The 21,167-nt window shown below is 42.3% G+C and overlaps 1 protein-coding gene across 3 annotated transcripts in view; it reads right to left on the bottom strand.

Moving 5' to 3' along the window:
• Positions 1-6,476: 6,476 nt before the first annotated feature.
• klhl13 (kelch-like family member 13) overlaps positions 6,477-21,167 on the bottom strand; it is a 34,858-nt gene continuing 20,167 nt past the window's right edge. For all 3 annotated transcript variants that reach the window (XM_063896034.1, XM_063896035.1, XM_063896036.1), the window contains 6 exons: positions 20,462-20,603; positions 19,379-19,511; positions 17,877-18,073; positions 16,500-17,295; positions 13,707-13,820; positions 6,477-7,552 (listed from right to left, as the gene is read on the bottom strand). In XM_063896034.1, the coding sequence (XP_063752104.1) occupies positions 7,065-7,552; positions 13,707-13,820; positions 16,500-17,295; positions 17,877-18,073; positions 19,379-19,511; positions 20,462-20,603 (1,870 nt within the window). In that variant the 3' untranslated portion in view covers positions 6,477-7,064. The remainder of the gene's footprint in view (positions 7,553-13,706; positions 13,821-16,499; positions 17,296-17,876; positions 18,074-19,378; positions 19,512-20,461; positions 20,604-21,167) is intronic.

The raw sequence follows: 21,167 nt of genomic DNA, 5'->3' as shown, positions 1-21,167 counted from the left end.
TAACATTACAAGGGCACATATTCCAAACAGTTATTTAATTTCATGCAATTATTAATTATTCATGAAAAATGAATTAACATTTAACTGCCGGGAATATAAGTTCTTATTATTAGTTATCCACCAGCATGGGCACTAATGGCTGCTTTCTCTGCCCGCCGGGGTCAGCTGTTACAGGGCATAACATCCTCAAAGTGGGTCAGGCATCCATCAGGCCCATTATTGGATCTAGGCAGCCATGAATGCATGCTGGTTTTGTATTCAAATGCAGAGCGGTTTCATCTTATCTGGCCTTTTCCGAAGACAGTATAATGAATAAAAGGACAGGAAATGAAAGGATATCAATTAAAGAAGTCTTTGATAACACGTGTAATTTAGAGTTAAAAACAGGGGACTATAGGGGACATAATGTGGCCTTCATCAGAGGAAACTCTGGGTCTACGTGGGAGGTTGTTCAAACTGATCCCCCTGCAGGCGACTCCTGTTTATGTCTTAAGACTGTCTGTCTGTCTTGGCTCACACCGAGACTCTGTAAATAAAAAGATTAACTTCTGTCTCAAAGTGTCACACGAAGGATGATGGGGAATTTATGCAAAAGCAACAAGGCATGTACAAGATTAAGTTACATTTTTTTGGCACCGTCGACGACGTCTACAGAAATGAAAAAAACAAAACAAGTGTGGCATCTTTCATCATTTAGTCATCTTTCAGGAACGGCTTCAGTGTGAGACACTTTCATTTGTTTCCACAGGAACCACTAGAGGTCATTATCGCAAAGAGCAGAGCAGAAATCAAAGCCGCTGGCATCCACTCAGTGATAATGTAGTGAGAATGGAAATTAGTTGCTTTAATGAAAGGATGAAAATGTGTTTGCAGCGGCAATCAGCTCAGCCACTTCTCAACATCGCAGAGGAGAGTAGCTTTGGGTTTGGTGTGTTTGAGGAAGCGGCGGAATGTTTGCTCCGTGTCCCAAAATTTAAAAAAAATAAATCATCATCCTCTGCTCGACAGGCGCTCTCCTCTTAAACCCCCAGGATGGCTCAGCGAGAGCCTTCATATAGAGGAGAAGAGGAGAAAATCTTTCCTGTTTTTCCCATCCACATTTCCTTGTATGAAGAGCAAGGGTAACCATGGCAACCTGGCATTATACAGGATAGAGTTGAGGAGGTTGAAAACGAGCTCCGGCTCCGAGAGGAGAGTTATCAATCACTCTGGCATCAGGACTGTCACACACACACAAACAAATACACACACACACACACACACGCGTTTTCAACCGTCACATACCATCACAGGCCAGGAATCATGATGACATTTTGCTTTTCATCAGAGAACAACGGCCAGCGTCCAGAGGACAGATCTGGACGTGTAAAACACTCGTGCTGAAAGATGCCAGATTATAGTACAGCATGTTTTTTGGTCAAACTATAAAACTCCTCTTCAACCATAAAAAAACAATTCAATACTTTTAGGTACATTTAAATGTTACTTACATTATTTGAGTTTGTTTTGTAAGTATTAGGGTCAGGCGTAAGTCAGAGTCAAAGTCAACTGTATTGTCGATCTTCTGTGTGTGAGATACAGACTGGGAGATGGAAATGCTGTTTTTCTCACAATCCTGTGAACCAAAACGAAAAGAAGAGGTCAAAGGTCAAAGTCACAGTCACCTGGTGTCTGTGTCTTTCTGATGGATTTGATACCACAGAAACATATTAAGGGAATTTCCTTAAAAATGGCACCATTCCACACAAAGTGGTGACATATGGACAGACAATCTTGCTCCTCCGAGGCCTTCTTATTACTCTTCCACAGTTTTGTAAAAGATATTTACACGGTCATTACTAATATAAAATAAAATCATTTGTTACTCCAAACTTTTCAAACCAATAACTTTAGCGGGTTGAGAAGTGTCGTTAGAGGAGAGCATCATATAACTGGTACATTTGGAAAGATGTATCACATGTAACGGACAGACACTCTTCCCCACTTCTCTGGGCTTATTTTGCGCAGTGTCATATCTGTGAGCTGTCTGCACATGAGTGAAAGGTATTAAATCACTTTCAGAAACGACACGACTGCTTTTTATTCTTTAAATAGCCGGGTGTTGATTTGTTCTCACAAGGTATTATAAAAGGCATTCAGTTTCTGCTCAGGAGCCGGCAGCTGAATCTTTAGGTGTTGGAAACCTGGAGGGACATGAGCCCAGCGCTGTATTTAAACCTGTGAGGTTAAGTAGTTTCCCCAGAGAGGACGCACTGTTCCAGCTGGAGGAACTTTCGGTGCACTTTGTAAAATAACATGTTTTTTGTTGCCTCTAAGGACAACCTCACACTTAAAAGCTCTCAGTGTGCGAACTGCATTGTTCTGTCTGAACCTCCTCCTTCCATTTATATTCTTTACCTGCTTTTCCCTTTTCATTGTCAAGAGGGCAACAGAGCATATCCCAGCATGCATCTGGGTGAAGGTAAGGAGACACTTTGGACAAGGCTGCCAGTCAATCACAGAGTCTCCAATATGATTTGATCGACGGGAGAAAAGTGGGAGAACATGCACAATGAAACACAGTTAAGTCCAAGAACTCGACAGCAGTGTTTGTTCTTCGACAATTGAGCTTGGAGTTGAAAAAACTAAATTTAAATATGTATTTTTGCACATCCTGTCGTGTATTTAGGCCATAACAGAATTCAACTAAGGGTGGAAAATTTGTTTTACGCACACAGAGATACGACTGAGGCATAAACTAGAATCTGAGGCAGCCAGATGTTGAACAAAACAAATCCCAATTACCCCTCCCATCTCTGGTATGAAAAAAAAAAAACCCCACTACAGCTGGGGCGGAACGAGAGATGAATCAAGGGCAGATTATTCAGGACACCGCCACGGGAGGATACAGAGCTCCATAGGAGAGCAATGACTTGACCTTTTCTAAATATTCATTAACGGAGACAGAGAGAGAATGGAGATGTAAACTTTTTCTCAGACCTGAAACCTTTAGGGAGTCTAATAATGGAAGACAGCTTGTGATTCAGTGCAAAAATAAACATATCTAGTCAGAGTGATATCAGGGTATCTTGGCGGTCTGCCAGCCAGAGGATCAATAGCCATTAACACCATCATGCATGCAGTCAAGAGGACAGCAGGGATCTGTAGCTCCGCAGAGTATTTACATCATGATAGGAGGCAGATTGGTGCTTTAGTTAATGTAAGCATATCGCTCTCCTCACTGCCGCCTGACTGACAATCTCATCAATGTGCTGTGTATGTAAACACACCCAGCAGCCTGCAGAATCTAGGTCATTTTCTGGCTAGGATTGGATGAGAGGAGGAGCAGTCTGGAGACATAAACGTGCTGTGCTGCATTCATGTCAGGAGCCAGGCCGTAGTCCACACACACACACACACACACACACACACACACACACACACACACACACACACACACACACACACACACACACACACACACACACACACACACACACACACACACACACACACACACACACACACACACACACACACACACACACACACACACACACACACACACACACACACACACACACACACACACACACACCTTTTATCTGCTTCATGAATCCAGAGAGCGTGCCTCCTGCGGTGCTGAAATCTGCTGAGAAACACAGGTAGTGAAGCAGAGGGGAGGAGAAAGGGGGAGGGGGGAAGTGGTGAACGGGTGTAATTTCTTGCTCCAGTTCACTTTGCTTCAGCACCGAGGACACACTGTTCATTAAAAATCCAAGCCTTCAGTCTTCAGGACGCACAAAGCTCTGCGTCATGTAATGTTGACATTGGCTCACATGAAACACCAAGCAACAATGCAATGCTGAGGCAGGGATTACACACCGGCTCTGGAACATCATGTGCTGCATTGCAACAGAGATTGTGGATATGATGATGTACGTTTTTTGAGCCATTTAAAGTGCTCTGCACAGTAAAGGAATGCTCTCTCTTAATTACATTTAAAAATCAATTCATGTTTCAAAAATATGTAGGAGAACAGGTTGGTGCTTTTTTTTATTAAATCACTCAAATCGGTCTGGTTTGATCACTGGAACAAAGCCTACACTGAAGCTGATGGTAGCATCTATTTAAAAAATCCTCCATCCTGGTATGAGCTAATATATTAGTTTTATTATTGATTTGTTTAAGGAAGTCAGTTGAGAGAGTGAGTTAAAACCTGGCAAATCAAGGTTATTTAACACATTGACAAGGGTTTACAGCTAGGCTAAAATATTAGCACTTTGAGCTAAATGCTAATATCAGCAGGCTCAAGTGTAGCCTATAGTGATCACGCTAGCATGTTGATGTTTGGTATTTTCCATGTGTACTATCCCCAGCTCAGCATTTTAGCATGCTAACGTGTGTTATCGCTAAGCACAAAGTGGAGTTGAGGCTGATGGGAATGTTATAAATCAGAAGACATTTAGCCATATATCAAATCACAGACACATTTGACAGCACTAAATCTTGCAAGTCATCCTCTGGGGACCAGGAATGCCTTTACCGGAATGTATGACCATCCAGTAGCCAGTACCAATATGTTCTTTTTTTTAAAGTCAGTCTCACAGTGTTTCTTTAGAGGGCGAAGTCAGGGGATCACCAAATTCAGAGTCATCCTCCTGAGACGATGAATGTTTTGTACAAAATGTCAGAACGTTTTCATCCATATTTCAGACTTCATTAAAGATGTGACCCAGTGTGAAGAGAGACTGGAAGCCTACATGCACAACTATAAACAGCATGGAAAAACCTCTGACAGCTGGTCAATTTGCATAATCTCACGGTTTATATCATCATACTGTATCTCTGAGCTTTAATGAGGCGTTTCATTGAGCAATGCATTTTGGAAACAAAGGCCGTTTGAAACCATTTATTTTGTCATGTGAAATCTGTACATTACCGAACATCTTAATAAAATAATTGATGCAGTCATAGTGAAGATGTATTTGTAGTCCTTTGCTAGCCTAGGGAGCTGTTCTATATTTCATCCTCATGTTCCAGGAAGCATTGCTGTGCTCTTTTGACTTTTTTACTGCATCCCTACATCTTCCCTTCAGGTCCAGGTGATACAGAAGCTACATGGTTAACCGCGCATGATTTGATTTTCAGGGAAATGTCCATGGTTAGATGGCACTAAATTCAACCGCTTAAGTTCCACCACCTTTTGTCATGTGTAGCTTTTGCCAGCAGCTGAGCTCTTCTGTTCCATCAGTGACCTTCCATTAAAGGATTACAAAATGGCCTATTTTTTAAAAATGGTGCAAAACTGTTTCATCAAAGAGACTTAACAATAATCCGCCTCGAAAAAATTGAGTTTTTGAAATCTCACAAAAGGTTTTCATATAGTCCTTTTCAAAACAAAGGGACAAAGCTTCGCAAAGATTATGACAACTGTGCATAAAACAACATGCAAAGAAAAAAACTGAACTCTAACAGGAGATTCAAAAGCTGAAAGTGAGTCGTTAAAAGACACAAAAGCAAGAAGTCCGTCACTGAAGACGTGTAAAAATAACCTGTTATGAGTGGAGACTTAGTTGCTGGACAACACAGGAACAGTGGCTAAAATGTGAAATCAGAGGGACCGCTGCAGCGCCTCATTAATGGGATATAATGAGAGTATAATGAGGATTTCAGACTCCAGAGCAAACTCACCTGGTGATTACACAAATCCTTGTTCCTGGTCACAGCGTGAAGCAGACGTCTCCGACACCATATGCTGCCATTAAGGCTTTAATCGGGCAGGAGCATGTGGGCAGATTGTGGGCGACACCACCGTCTGTCTGCATGCCAGGAGGAGAGGCGACAGCGGTGGTCGTGCCAGTTTCCAGTTAACACTGGTCAGCGGCATAATTCATCACTGGCAGGCAGCTCAGTGGTTATACAGCTTCCTAAAGTTCACTCCAGCGTATGGACCAAGCTACAGTTAGGGCTGCATGATCGCTGGGCAGATTTTTTCTAACTTGTAAACCAATTGAGGCCTATGTACGCAGATTGCAGAGAACATCATGTCTGTGCTGTAGTGAAGGAAACGTATCATTATGACTTCTGTTATTGTGAGGGCCCACTGGCAGATGCAGGCACAATAAAAACTACTCCATCAACTTCGGTCACATGTTAAAAATGACATTTATTTTTCTGTAAGATAAACCGATTGTTCCTGATTCCAATTCCTTCTAGGCTTAGGGGAAGTCCGGAGGAAAACACAAATACATTTCACAAGTTTCAAAACAATGTGGTTTTCCCTTTCCTGTAGCGCGTTATGTAGGTTTTTGTGCATATAATGGTCTGCAAAGGCTAAAATGCCAAAGTTCCCTCCAGACGGAGTTCCTCTCCCACACACTGTATAAGGTTAGCGTTATGCAGCATGTGTTTATGTGCACGGTGGGAATGTTGCGTCACCACATACAAACAACCTCTCAGCCTGACTGCTGTAGTCAGTAATGACAACATTTAAATTACTTTCAAAATCATGTTTATTAAATTTAGAAAACACCATTTTGTTAACAGTTTCATAGCAATAGCAGGAAAGAAGTGAAACTGTACTGGAGCATCGTAGATGGGGCCTGGGCCAACCCCTGAGTTAAAAACCGGCTGTGTTTGGGAGCTCGTCCGTCCCTATGCTTCTGCCTTCAGGAGTCACCTGCTGCACCTAACCTGGCATAGACTAGAAGAGAGTGTCAGTGCGGTAGTCAACATCTCAAGGTAGAACGCCTAAGGAAACGAGACATAAGAAAACTGCAGACATCAGGTAGAAAAGTTGATTTGCAAAGTCACTTTTCAAGTCAAGGTACTTCCTGCCAAAAATATACTGAGTATGCAACTTTAACATGTAATTAGGTTGCCAAACTGTCGGTACGTGGGTTTAATCACTCAGGGAGGGGTTTCTGCACAGCTTCTGGGGGGTGGACTGGGGGATACTTAGGGATGCAGTACAGATGTAGTCCGAAGAGGAAGTGCAAACAATGTCTATAAGGAGTGTTTGTTGAGGGGGTCGGGTGGGCAAGGGGTTACGAGCGAAACACAGCTCCGCCCCCCTTTACTCATCAAGGTGCTGAGAGGGGTGACTCTCTGGAGGGCGAGCCCGAGAGATCCTCGGGGGGGAAAACTGTGAGTGTGCAGGCTCGGATCCCGCCCAGCGACTCGGGTAAGTCAAACACTTTGTGCCATTCGTCTTTCTCGGGGTCGTACTTCTGTACTATTTCCACCATGCAGCGATTGTTCCACGAGTATCCGCCCACCACATAGATTTTATTCTCAAACACGGCCACGCCCACATCGCTCTGGCCTCGCAACATGGCAGCGATAGGAGTCCACAGGTCGAGAGCGGGGGAGTAATATTCGCAGCTCAGCACGTCGTCGTAGTCGCTGGTGCCCCGGAAGTGATTGCCCCCGATGACGTAGAGCCGGTCGCCCACTGTGCACATGCAGTGGAGGCCGCGCACCGTTGTCATGGGCGCTTTCTGAGTCCATTTATCCGCATCTGGGTCAAAGCACATCAGCTCCTTCTGAAAAGTGTCATGAGTGATTCCCCCTGCAGCAAAGAGGAGAAAAAGAGGTGAAATTAGCCTCTGATCTGATCACTTGGAGGAGTAAGAGCAGTTTTGTCGACCCGTCAATCAGGCCGACCTGTGACTCATTCCCACATGTCAACCCACATTTATTTATGCAGGCCATGTGGAGCAACAGACATCACATGGGAACATTTGCTTCCGTGGAATTATGAAGAACAAGAATCAGGACAAAGCGTACATTTTTAGATGTCACCTCTCCTCGAGCCGTAGTTCTCAAACAACAAATTAGGAATAACACCGGAGTGACATCTTTCTACAGTATGATATAATGCTGATGATGAGTACAAAGGGGAACGCAGTTACAAAACGCTCAAGCACATCCGCACCAACAGACGGTATACGGCGGGACACAAAAAGCTGAGGGAAAGTGGGGAGGAAAGAAAAAAAACAGGACATGTCTACAGGGAAGGCTTAAAATAAAGAGGAACACAATCCCAGCATGCATTTGGGTGGAAGCCAGCCCACCCCTCCCCCTTAGGCAGAGTGACTAGGACCGAATGCAGAGAAGATTTGCAGAGCGTGCCGGATGGAGGCAGAATCCCTCTTCTGCTGCGGCCCAGTGACGGTGCACAGTTTATTGTCGAGGCCTAAGCCGTCTATTCAGCTGCCATGACTCAGATCTGTGACGCTGCTCCTCCTTCACCGATCAAACCCAAAGATACAATCCATTTTCTTTATCAAAGTACTCGACGGGGCATGTCTGCTATAAAAATCCTGACAAGTGGAACAGTGCTGGAGCAGACGTAAGGTCCTTATGACTCCTCTCAAGAGGCCCTGCTGCTCTTCTCATTCAGTTAAAGGGCTTCAGCCTTTTCCCGGATACAGTGCCGTGTGATCAGCGTCCCGGTATCCTAATGTGTCATCAGTGCCATTAGTGAGACACTGGACACGTTTCTATCTCAGAGAGACCCTACAAAGACAGCGCACTGGGGTATTGTTTGTGTCGTCTCTTACTTTGCCCGAAATAAAAACATTTCACTGTTCAGCCACCAAAACATACATTAGCCTTTGGGACCTTCTGTAAAAAGCGGTGACATGCTTGGACGGTCGAATCACTGTCGGCACACACACAGCGTAGAGTAGACAGAGGTGAAGCCGGAAACGAGGGCTCAGCGTTTTCCAAAAATACCCCGTGATGATAAAGAGCGTCTAGACTTTGAGCGTCAGTATAAATCTCAACTATCACTATCTGTGCCTGACTCTGGAATAAAGTACAGTTAAATAAAGAACTGCACTGATAAATCGACTCATCGATGGACAAAAACATAAATAAAACATCAGCAATTATTTTGATAACGGACTCATTGTTAAAGTTTTTTGAACAACTGTCAGCACGTGTTTTTTAGCTTCTCAAATATCCAGTCCTGCTTTTCTATGTTTTATGCGTCAAATCTGAATAAAACATCTCCATGGACTTTTGAGACTAGGTTTCTTAGGTTTTATAGACGTAACAATTAATTGAGATAATAATCGTTATGCATAATGAGAATATCCGTTAGTAGCAACCCTAATCAATTCTCTAGAGGATGCACGTTGCTTTAGAAAATCAGACTAGAGCGTTTCAGTAATGGTTGCCCGTTATGGTAAGTTATCTTAAGTAACCTCAGAGTACCATTACCACGTTGTACAAGTCCAACCGTCCTGTTTTCCTTTTGACATTTCAGCCGTGTTATAACTCCCGGTAGAAATATGAGATCTCACTATCAAACAGATCTCAGCAGTGTCTAAAGTCACTCATTTACTTCCCCCTTTTGTAACATCAGTATGCTCGCTACAGCGCGCAGCCAATTGAAATTTCAGACATACAGCCATGAATCATCGTTATTTTTGAGTCATCCCTGACAGTTCGGTCTCATAACAATCATTTTCCACTTTTCAAAAACACATTGCATTGTGGCATTGTTGAGGAGAGCGTGCATGTCACAGACACTTCAACAATAGAGGGAAGACAGACTACACATTAAATAAGGTCTTCACCAATCCCTACAACATTTGCAGAACTGCCTTTATGTCAGTGCTGGCAATATTTCAAAAAGTGAGCGAAAGGCATTCAGATATTACAGATCACTGCCCTTATGCATAAATAAAACTAATTAAGAACCAGTTTTATTCAGAGAAATGCAGAGAACAGCCATAAATAAACCAGCTTTCATACAAATACATTAAAATGACTAATGAGCTTCGTTTCCTTACCAAGACACAGAGTCCCCATCGGAGACAGTCCTTACTCACGAGTGCTGATTAAAAACCTCTTTCAAATCATTTGTAACTTTAACTGAACAATCTTTTACAGTGCTGGAGAACATTTCTACAAAAAAAAATAGACACATTATTAACTATACTTCTGTCTTCTGCACCGAAAAGCTAGTCACATACATGATGATTATAATGGAAACTTAAAAATACAAAGAAGAACTTATTACTAATTATTAGTGAAGAGGCTGGAACTTACCGTCTGTCCATTTGTTTCTCTATTATTATCTCTTTAAAAAAAGCCAATCAGCATTCCCCACAGCCCTCAATGACGTCCTCTTGTTTTGTCCGCGCCCCGAGATATTCAGTTTATTGTAAATTAGGAGTAAACAAACGTATCTGTATTTAAGTAGTTGGAATGAGAGACTTTTTTTGTCTTACTCAAACGTATTAATCAAGTACGAAAAAGGTTGGCGATTCATTTAATGCTTGACAACTAATGGATTATTCTTCGCTGCTCTAATGACTATTCTATCAATAAATCAGCCAGGCCAGCGTCCGGGGGACAGGTTGACAATAGATGGCAGCTAGGTTTGAGTTATCCAGAAGCAGAGTGGCTATTATTTCTATATTGTCCATGGAAAGAAGTCAAAGAAACTTCTAAATATTGAAGTATCAGCCTCTGAAATCCAGCAGAGGGGTTATAATTACACATCATTGTAATTATTACACATCCAAAAATCACATTGCAGCAACTCAAGTCTATGAGACTGTCTGTTGTCATGACAGCTTAGCTAAAATGACTGATGAGTTCAGTATCCTCATGGAAGATGACTCCCTTAATAACTGAAATTGGTCTGAACTTGAAGACCTTCACAGAGGTCTTCATTTTTCAGGTAAACCCTTGAACCAAAAAGGGAAGAGTGGCTGAGCCTTGGTTCAGCACTCGTGTCTGAACTGTGCCTCAGCACTGGAGCTGTGATTGTGCGTGCGCTGAGTGCATGTGTCAGGTTCCTGCAGCTGACAGGATGACTTCAGACAGCAAAGCAGCACGGCCACGGGATGTGAGCTGATCTGCTCTGACAGACAGACACAGAACTGCACTTCAGCTGGGTCACCTTGCACAGCAAGACCAAGCCCCGGGACTACAGAGCAGCAAAATGCCTCTAATGGGTAATGCTCTGTACCTTTTTTGCATTTAAGCACTACAGTCCATTACAGACACGTTTCCCTACCAGCTGTTGTGCATGTTTCTTGTGTTAAACCAGCAGCAATTCACAAGACTACATCACAAGCTTCATCCACAAATATTCATTTCCCCCCACATGAGGAAAGCACTGCTGCAGGTGCAAAGCAAGACATCGGCTCAATGTGAAATTTACCACGCTATTGACCACATCAGTCAAACATGAAACAACACAAAAGGGATCCATTCAAATATCAAAAAGCGAGAGCAATACATACTATGTAGTGCGGAGTGCAGCCTGAGGCGGGAGATTGAGAAACAGCTGGGTGCCAGCTGATTAGCTCAGACCATGAGTATTATGTTATTCATTACTTTACTTTATTTATTTTCAAAAGTGTGCCTTTCATCCACGCTCCACGGTAATATTAGACTTGCCAAATTGCACGGTCTGGGTGGTAACCAAATATGCCCCAGTTCTCCTGCATCCCATGTGAGACTAACTAATTAAAATGGAATTAAAGTTTCTGTCTTTTCGTTTTAACATGGTAATCATGCCGGCAAGTCAGATTTAGTAACATTATAAATCAAATTTAAAAAAGGGGCTGCACTCTAATGTATTATTGCAAACAGAAAATAAATAGAGAGATATGTGGAACTGATATGGTAGGCAGTGTGTTCTGTCCACAACTACAACATGATGAATACGACGAGCAGGAGTGGGGAGATCTGTGGATTATGAAATTAAATTCACTGCTTGCATGCACAGTAATCTAAATCAGGGAGTGTATCTAATAAAGCAGCGTGTGAGCTGGTCAGCACCTCACATGGTTCATGAGCTGAAGAATACTGCTAACAAGATTTCAATTGTTTATTTTCATGTGCCAAAGCTCTGCAGCTTGCAAGCACAGCATGTGTGCAACCCGGAGCAAAGACGCTAATGTTGTTCATGTTGATTCACCGAGGACTTACAGTTAGTCCAGAACACCGATACACCAGCTCTCTATTCTTGCACATTAATTGTACATAATATGCCACTTTTATATTGTGTTTATATATATTTGATCTTATAAAGTAATGTTTGTTGCTTTGGCGGTGTGTATTCACATGCTGTGATTGAACAAACCTTCATACTGTACCTGTGTTAACAGATAAGGGTCATGTTATTAGTGGGGGGAAATAAATCAATACATCACAGAATAGCATTACTTTATCATTACACAAAGTGTCTCAATATAATGATATAAATGATATGTTTTGTTCAGATGAGCTCAGAGGGATTGGCAGGAAGTTGGTCAAAAAAATACGAAGACATTGGCAAAAAATCTATAATCTTTGTCTCTGTGTTTTTTGTTGCAATAGAAGAAATTGATGTCGACAAAGTGCATATTTTGCAATGAAAAAGCAATATATCTTATCCACATCTTTTAAAAGTGCAATAATATCCTACTGTGACTCCAGAATCTGGATAGTATTGAGTTGTTGGGCCTCTGCTTTGAAACTCAGGGTGTTGAGGACACACGTCTGAATGATGAAACTCCATATTTCCCTCTTCTCTTCCTCTCAAAGAACACATCAGCAGTAAATCTGCAGTGATGTTTATGAACACCGTTCATGTTCTGTACAAAGAGGAGGGTACCCAGAGCCAGGAGGAATTAACACAGCTCTTGTGTTTTACACCTCCTATACATGCTTCAGTCCTCTACTTTGCTCCATCTTTCCCAATTCCTCTCCCACCCCTCCCATCCCCTTTCTTTGTGGCACTGCTCTGGATTAGTCACACTCAGAAAGTAGGGCTCATCTCCATAACGCAGGATTTGTTTTCAATCCTATGAAGTAACCAAGTATTGAGGTGACACCTACAGAGCCGTCTCTGCGTCCGGCCTCTGCTCCGAGCACTGAACCCGAGCAGACGTTACCCAACTTCCCGCTCTTTGTTGTACGGTCTAACAATCTTTTTTAAATACTGATCAAAATGCTATTATTGAATGACTGAAAAACATCAAGAACTAAGTTCTCTTTCATGTACTGTTTGAAAATGTAAACACCAATTTCCTAATAGATCTTAGACTTTAAAAAAGCCCATAAAATGCCCTTTGGGGGTTTCCCGTTTCCTGTAGTGTGTTCTATAGGTTTTTGTGCATGTAAATGGTCTGCAAAGGATAAAATCCATGCCTGAATTACCTCCTTTGGACCCCTTTTTTCCCCTTCTGTAACATAGCGACATCACTTTCTAACACCTACGCTTCTCTTGGCTAGCGCTCTAACACAAAGTCAGTGTTAGGCTATGGGGCGGGGCATCTTTAGGCTGTTTACAATCACAACAGAGCCGGCCAGCTAACCAATCAGAGCAGACTGGGCTCTGGTTTCAGACAGAGGGTGAAAAGAGGTGCTGCAGCAAAGGGAGTATGAAAAAACCAAGGAGCTTTTTGAACAATAATGCATGTAAAAATGTCACAGTAAAGGAGAAAACAAATAATATCAACCTGAAAATGTACATAATACAGCTCTCTCTCTGACCCATGAAGCATGCACGAAAGGTATCAGCCACAGCTTAGATTGTCTTCCGTTGCATGATATAAGAAGCAATCAGTCGTTTCAGCTTTGGAATGAAACAAATCTAATTTAAAATTGCTCTGAAAATGCCTTCTAATTATGACTTGAAGAAAGCTATTTTTAAACTGATTACACTTTCACACAACAATGCCTCTTTCTCTGCTGATTACAAATGAGCTTACCTGAAATATACATATAACCACCATACACCGTCCCAGCGTGGCCATAATGTGGTTCATTCATTTTGGCAACATATGTCCATTCATTTGTCCTTGGGTTGTAGCACTCCACAGTAGCTTGAGGAAAAAGACAAAACAAAAAAGAACGTATTAGTAAAAAGTAGGTCAAGTCAAAAGTAAGGAGGACAAACCGCAGCAAATAAGGCCTTGGAGGGTCTCAGCGTGGGGGCTAAAACACGGATTTAAATACAGAGTACACATCGCTACAACCCCCCCAGCAATAGATGCACTGACTGCACAGGAAATGGGGAGATTGTGAGATCCTTTATCTTTGCGCCTCAGAGGATTTTTCCGTAAAATCTGTGAGAAACCGGAACAGGGCCACTCATAGGTGAACAAACCCACCACAAGCAGCCAGGGTCCAACTAAACAAGGTTGTGAGGAAGTACAGGAGGTTTTGAAGAACTACACATTCAGGGATCTTCACCTCGATGATGCAATGAACTGTTAGGGTTTTAGAAGAGCGTGTGCTTTGCGTTTCTAGCCTCAAACATCATCATCTAATGTAGCACAACTGTACGTTTTAGCACAGCCCCACGGCCACAGATGAGTGATGTCCTTATCTTCCCAGCTCAGGGAACTCTACGCTGCATGTAACGGGATAAGAGTAACTGTATTTGTTTTTCTGGGATGTCATATACATTTAGAGATATTGTGCAAAAAAAGCTTGCTAATACAAAAAGTAGCGAGTGAACGGATTACCAAAGAATAATAAAAAAACACCCTTTGAAGATCTTACCAATACGTTTAATACTTGTTTTAAAGTACATCAATAAGCTCAGGATGATCCACCTGGGGAAATGTAGAAGATTAAAATGAGTGTATACCTTAACCCCGCTTGAACAGATAGAATAGAACTTGTATTGAGTTGACCCACGAGTACAAACCTCATTGAATATTGCGTCATTACCAACAGCGACCAGGGGTTCACTTTAATTGGAATTGGCTTATTTACTCTATCAGATTTTCCTATAAGCAGCTGAAAAGGTCACATGCCTCATTAGCATGATTTTCTATTAGTGCTGTTCAAAAAACTAGGACACGTCAATCTGTGTCCGCGGTTAATAATCCCTGTGGAGCAAACTTCTCTTAGATAGAGCAGGGGGTCCTAACATGTGGAGCAACGATCGAAAGCTACTGTAACTGATCTGTGAGGCGATGGAAACTATTTTGAAACTCAAATTTTCAATGGTTTTTATCCTCATTAATATGAAGGGGGACCTTTTGCTTTATAAAAACCTCATTGAAGATATGTTTCTAGTTTTTCAGTCAAAGGATATTCACTGAAATCAACCGTGTGGTCTCTCTGATGCCCTTACCATAATTCATTTTTAACTCAATATAAGGAAAGGTTATTCCAGTAGGCTTTTAGTTACATTATAAGCATAGTTCGATGATCATAGGGGTGAAAGAGAAATTAGAAATAATTTGGGCCAGAATTATTGTGACATAAAAATGCCACAATGTTCCATGCCTACAATTATTATCCACAATTATTCAATAGGGTTTTTGTCAAATGATCACGTGACACTTGAGTGTGACTGAGGTAAACAATTTGATGTAAAGTTCAAATAAAACATGTTCTAAAAGAGTTGTGCTAAAAAGGACATACCACCTACCTCACCACAGAATGTAAAATAAACCATAGTGAGGAACAACATAAAAAATGAGACACCTCGTATCTCCCAATGAAATCAGTCCGTTCCAAGATATACATTTAGTCATTTCAAAAAGACAGAATAAGCACATAGAGCATAATGGGAATGGGGTCGGGCCACTAAGGGAACAAGCCAACATTAAAAGCTTCCTCCTGTAAATATCCAGCTTTCTGTTGTTGAGCTTTGTTGTTATTTTCTGGCATTTCAGACGTTAGAACATAAAACCACACCCGTATAACCTACGCAGAGTAAACACATGTAATGCAGGGGCTGGGCACGTCCAGGAAAACATCAAGGCTCAACCACATGCAGTGAGAGTGGGACGTAAAGCGGAGAGGGCAGTTGTGTAGACGGGCAGTGAAGCGGGGCTCTGCTCTAATTATAACCCGAAGAAAAGCCTGCTCACGCCGCTCCCTCTGCAGTCAAAGAGCTCCGTTTAAGTACTGGGTGGCACCTCGCTGTGGTCCAGCTAACGGCTGCAGAGATTCCTGATCTGTTACTCAGCAACCAGACGACAATGAACAGATATATACACACATCACTTTACTGAAATGGTTCTACTGAAAGGGGGGAAATGTTGTTCAACAATAAAAACCTGACTCAAGATTATCTGACAGAAGATATGAGTAACTTAATTTTAAGTGTTGAACCTGTATAAGTAAAGGGTTCAAATCTGCTGGAAAACCTAAGGGTCTAGGCTCAAACTTTGATGTGTTTGAATGGATAAAGCTTAACGATTAAAAGGATATAATAACTAGAGAATAATGAAACCCAAGAACACCAGATCATACTACAGGCTCAAATGTAACCTATTATTATTATAGGATTTTGCACGTGCTTCTGTGTTTGATTACAGAAGATTGCAAAGGAGTTGATAATGTGCACGTCCTCTAAAGTGTACTAAATTACACAGAGATTATGCACACGACATGTTCAAACAGCAAATGATGTGCGGGCCCTTGATCACCAGCGCTGGTACGCCTGCAGTGTGTTTAACTCCTTTCACTCGGAGCTCCTTGATATACAAGTGTTTAATCTCACAAAGTAAAGGAAATATAAAGCAGTGCAATAAACTCACCGAGCTCCCCGGCAGCGTTCCGTCCACCGACGGCGTAGAGGTGTCCCTTGAGTGCGCTGAGGTGGAAGAAGGTTCGCTTCTCATTAAGGCAAGCCACCTGCATCCACTTGTTGTAGCGGGGGTCGTACCGGAACACGGTGTCCACTGCCGTCTTGCCTTTGGTGTCGTAGTTGCTTTGGCCGCCCACCACGTAGAGAAAGTTGCCGATGACTGCAATGCCGTGTTGGTAGCGGGGTGCGTCCATGGGTGCCAGCGCCTTCCACTCGTGAGCCTTCTCGTCAAAGAGCCGCAGCTCCTTACTCACAACTAGCTGCTGGCGCAGGACACCGCCCAGGGTGACCAGGTGGGCGCTGTCCGAGCGGATAGCTGTCCGTTCTGACTGCATCACCGGCTGCATGTAGGGCATCATTTGGTAGTTGCTAGCCTCCAGGAGAAGGTTGACACATGTATTGTCCGTGCGCATAAAGTCCACTGTCTGCACGTGATTGATGAGTTCTTGTGGGTTCATGAGAGGAAAGCGGATGTTCTTCATGAGCTTAGCGGCAAAGTCCATACGAACGTCTTCGTAGCGTAGCCAGCGGCACGCGGCTTTGAACAAGTCCAACTCTGTGCAGTGTTTCAAGCTGTTGCTGGACAGTACAAAAGCCAACCGTTCAAATGGCAGCTTAACAAACTCTCCCGTGCCCAGCAGTGAGGGGAAGTTCTTCAGGATGAAGTTGTTGACATATTTGTCCACCTCGGTGAGGTTATACGTGTTGGCGATGCGCCCCACCTCCACACAGTTGTCAAGAGAAACCTGCAGGGAGGAAGAAATACAGATCTTGGAGAGCTGGAACTAATGACTGCATCTTCTAGAGAAACTCAGGCCCTTAAACAGGATGATTTCTAAATTACAAAATATCAGTGATTTAGCATTTAGGGATGCTGCAATCAGAGCCAAATTGAAATAAGGTTTGCACTTATAAAGATAGATTACATAAATAGCCCACAAGAGAATTTGCTGCTTTACTATGTTAATAGCTTTTAGTCCCCCCCCCCCCCCCCCAACTGTTGGCAAGAGACATAAGCAATATGAAGATGTCAATATGGGCTCCAGGAATTCAATCAATGCATTCTTCAGTTGTAACCCTTATTTGCATTCAAACGAATTACGTCCCAGGATCATTTTTAGAGTATTTAAAATAAGACAAACCCATTTTAAATTAGAACAGTTTTATAGTTCTACCTGGTGACTTTCTCATGAAGAAGAATGATCAAGTTAGTTCAATAGGCGCACTGAAAAGACACTCTTGCAGCAATTATAATACACTAATTAAAAACAACTTGTTTAACAGCCCGGGGAACAGCAGAGGAAAGATGTGGAGTCTGCTTCCTTACCCCAGATATAAGAAAAACCTTGCAGAAGTCCAGCACAGGGAGGATTTGTAAGAAACTCGCCGCCTCGAGTGTGTCTTGCAGATTCTCCATGTTGAGCGCCAACTTGGCCGTGTAGATGAAGTCGATGATCTTCTTCAGGCCTATTCGGTTAACGCCGTGCAGCTTTATGCACATTAAATCCTGCTCTTTCATTCCACCTGCATCAGGAAAGAGTGGATAATAAGCTTACAAAAAAGCTTCTGAACACATTCAATTAAAAACAATCCTCATTTCGTTTCAGATGCATTTGTCCTTGTGTGTCAAGTGTCAAAGGACTCGTGTTCAGAGAGAGTACTGAAGGTCTCGGGGAGAATCCCATTGCTCAGCATCTGTGCTCACACAGCTCCCTCATCACTAATGAGATATCCCAAAGTCAGTTTCCTCTGACTCGTAACAAGCTCTTCTTCTGTTCTCATTGCAGAACTTTCTTCAACTTTAATAGATACTTGCCAAACTCTGATCTTACTTCCAATATGGACAAAGAAACTCTGCTGACTATAAACATATTAAATTCCTTTTCATAGCTCATTATATACACCGTGTAATGCAAATGACGAAGGGGTTAAATTACAAATCAAAGATTGAGTCATGACAAATAAAAACCTTAATTTAAATAGGCTACGGGTTGATAGAAGCTCCAATTAAAGCAGTGAGGTTACTTTCCTCTAAGAAGATCCGTCGTTAGGTTTACTTAGCTCATACGATTCGGTTAAATTGTCTTTTTAATCCAAAAGTCTCCTTTCTATACACGACAGTTTATCTGCCTCTATCCTGCACTCCAGGCTCTTCAACCTCTGCATCCAGTGTGCCGAGATAATTGTCATTTAAGGTCCTTACACAACTAAGAATGACCATGAACACGAATGCATCACAATGGGAGGTTGGTTTTATAACATGGAGCTGTAGGGATGTGTGCACAAGGTCAATTTCAGAGATGTCTCAGGGGGGGAAATGACAGTGAGTGTGTTATAGCACGGATGTGTTTATGAATAAAAAATGCTTTATTGTATAATACAAAAAAATATCTATAAAACAATCACATGTATGCTCCATAGCAACAAGGAGCAGATCCAATGCAACATAAATGGCGTCAGTAAAGTGCCCTGTTGTTTTCAGGAACTTATTTATATTTATTTTTAATTAATTCCTTCTTAACTTTATTTGATATCAGTATATCAATGTCTCTTTATTGCATTTTTTCTATTTCTGTTACTTCTAAGTTTTTTAGTTGTTATTATTATTATTAGTCTTTTTTACACTAATATTTGTTAGTACCACCACTAGATCTCCCTGTATGTAAATATATATACATATGTAAATATATTTACATATGTTTATATACTTGGCTTGAAATAGACATTGAAGCAGAACAGTGTTTTTGTTGTTAGCCGGAAAATTCGAGTAAACAAAACTATAAAAAAGAGAAAGGAGAAGCCGGAGTGGAACAGGCCCTGCAGACCCACCTGTGAACATGGCTTTGAAATAGTCGGAGGAGGAGGCCATCATGGCGCGGTGTACAGGGAAAGCTTCATCGCCGTCCCCAGCCACCAGCGTGACGTCACATAGTAAACCCTCTATCCTCAGCTGGTCGAATCCCTAAGAGAAGAGGAGGAAGGAGAATGTGATGCATCAGGGTAACCGAGACAAGCTGAGGGACCTGAACTAAGCAGAGGGCCACAGCAGGTCGAGCAGGAGACCGTGGAACTGAAATGGTTTGTGACGCCACTCTGGTCTACTTCAGCTGTCTGACTGAATGTGGCCTGCTTGTTTTATTGACTGTCTTGCACGTAACTGGATCAGAATTATACGTTTGGAGCTACAGTATATTGTCCTTGTAGGCAAAGCAGCAAGCTAGGGACTTCATCAAACTTAAGCTATACAGATTACTGCACTGCTTTCTTCAGTCTCTTTAGGGAAATTGTTGGTAGTGAAGGGATTCCAGAAGATAGCGGCACGGATCGATATTGGCAGACATTACATTTAAATATTGGCATGGAACACAAAAAAATGTTTCCAAAGCATGTTTGTATATTGCCATTTGGCCAAAATATGTTGGAAAATATAGGCATATTGGAAATCTATCGGCCAAAAATCCATTATTGCGCATTGCTAATTTAAAACAACAACCCCCATCCGGAAATCGATCAGGATAATATCGACCTAAATGGCTGCACTGTTCATTTACATGCTGCAGTGGTTCTTTGGAGAATCACATTTTGTATCCACTGCTTAATTGTTTTGCTGCTGCGTACCTGAGGCTGTAAACCGAAGAGGTTTCTTCTCTAAACACAAGCACTTACCTGAACACCGGGTTTTTATTGACTTCCTGATCTTGTGCTTTTTTATTCAAATGGAAAACATTAAATCCCAGAAAAACTTCTAACGGCTGCTATAGTAATTTCTACAAGAACCTTAAAAACGCCTGATATAATTCATCACTGCTCACAGGATCTCTGAAGGAACAATGGGACAAACTGGAACATCATGATTAAACTGTGAAGATATTTGAGGTTAACGTTCTTGTCGCTACATGTCTGAACTCTCACCTGAAGAACCACTGAGCTGTGTGTGTTGCTTGTGAAAAATCGCGTGTTTCCAGTCTTTGATGCCTGAAGGTGAGCAGAGATGCCCATATCACCATAGCCCAGAGCAACTTTCATGTGAGCGTCGTCGTCCTCCACGAGGGATCTGTTAGGGGGAAAAAATGACACGTTTATACTTCAAAAAAGGGCAGCACAAGCACGTGGATGCATCTTATTTTAGCTTGTGGTAAGTAGGACATGAACGTTTCTAAAGGGACACTACTTTAGGACATATAGGGTGGTGGAAGTCTAATTATTAGTAAGACAAATGGTCACTAAAAGATGCAGATCTGCAAGCCTGGACCAGCAAGAAATATCACAGCAGGGTGAGAAAACGTCCTTCCCTCATCTCCGGCTCCACCAAGTTCTCTTCACAGAAGAATAAGACATGTTCATAGCATCTAAGCGATTCCCTGCGGTAATGTAACGTCTTGAAAACAGGAGCTCAGGAGGAAATGGATCGCTGTGAATCGTTTTTCTCCATAGATTCAGCAATGAATGTGACTCTTGTCGAAGATGAAGATTCAACTTTATTGTCATTGCACAGAGTACAAGTACTAGGACAACGAAATGCGGTCTCTGCATTTGACCCATCCTAGTGTTAGGAGCAGTGGGCTGCCATTATGTACGGCGCCCGGGGAGCAGTGTAGGTAACCAGTGTCTTGCTCAG

This window comes from Eleginops maclovinus, chromosome 11 (assembly GCF_036324505.1).
Source record: "Eleginops maclovinus isolate JMC-PN-2008 ecotype Puerto Natales chromosome 11, JC_Emac_rtc_rv5, whole genome shotgun sequence".
Taxonomy (NCBI): Eukaryota; Metazoa; Chordata; class Actinopteri; order Perciformes; family Eleginopidae; genus Eleginops; species Eleginops maclovinus.
Note: the sequence above shows the minus strand (reverse complement) of the source record. Positions and strands in the feature narration are given on the sequence as shown.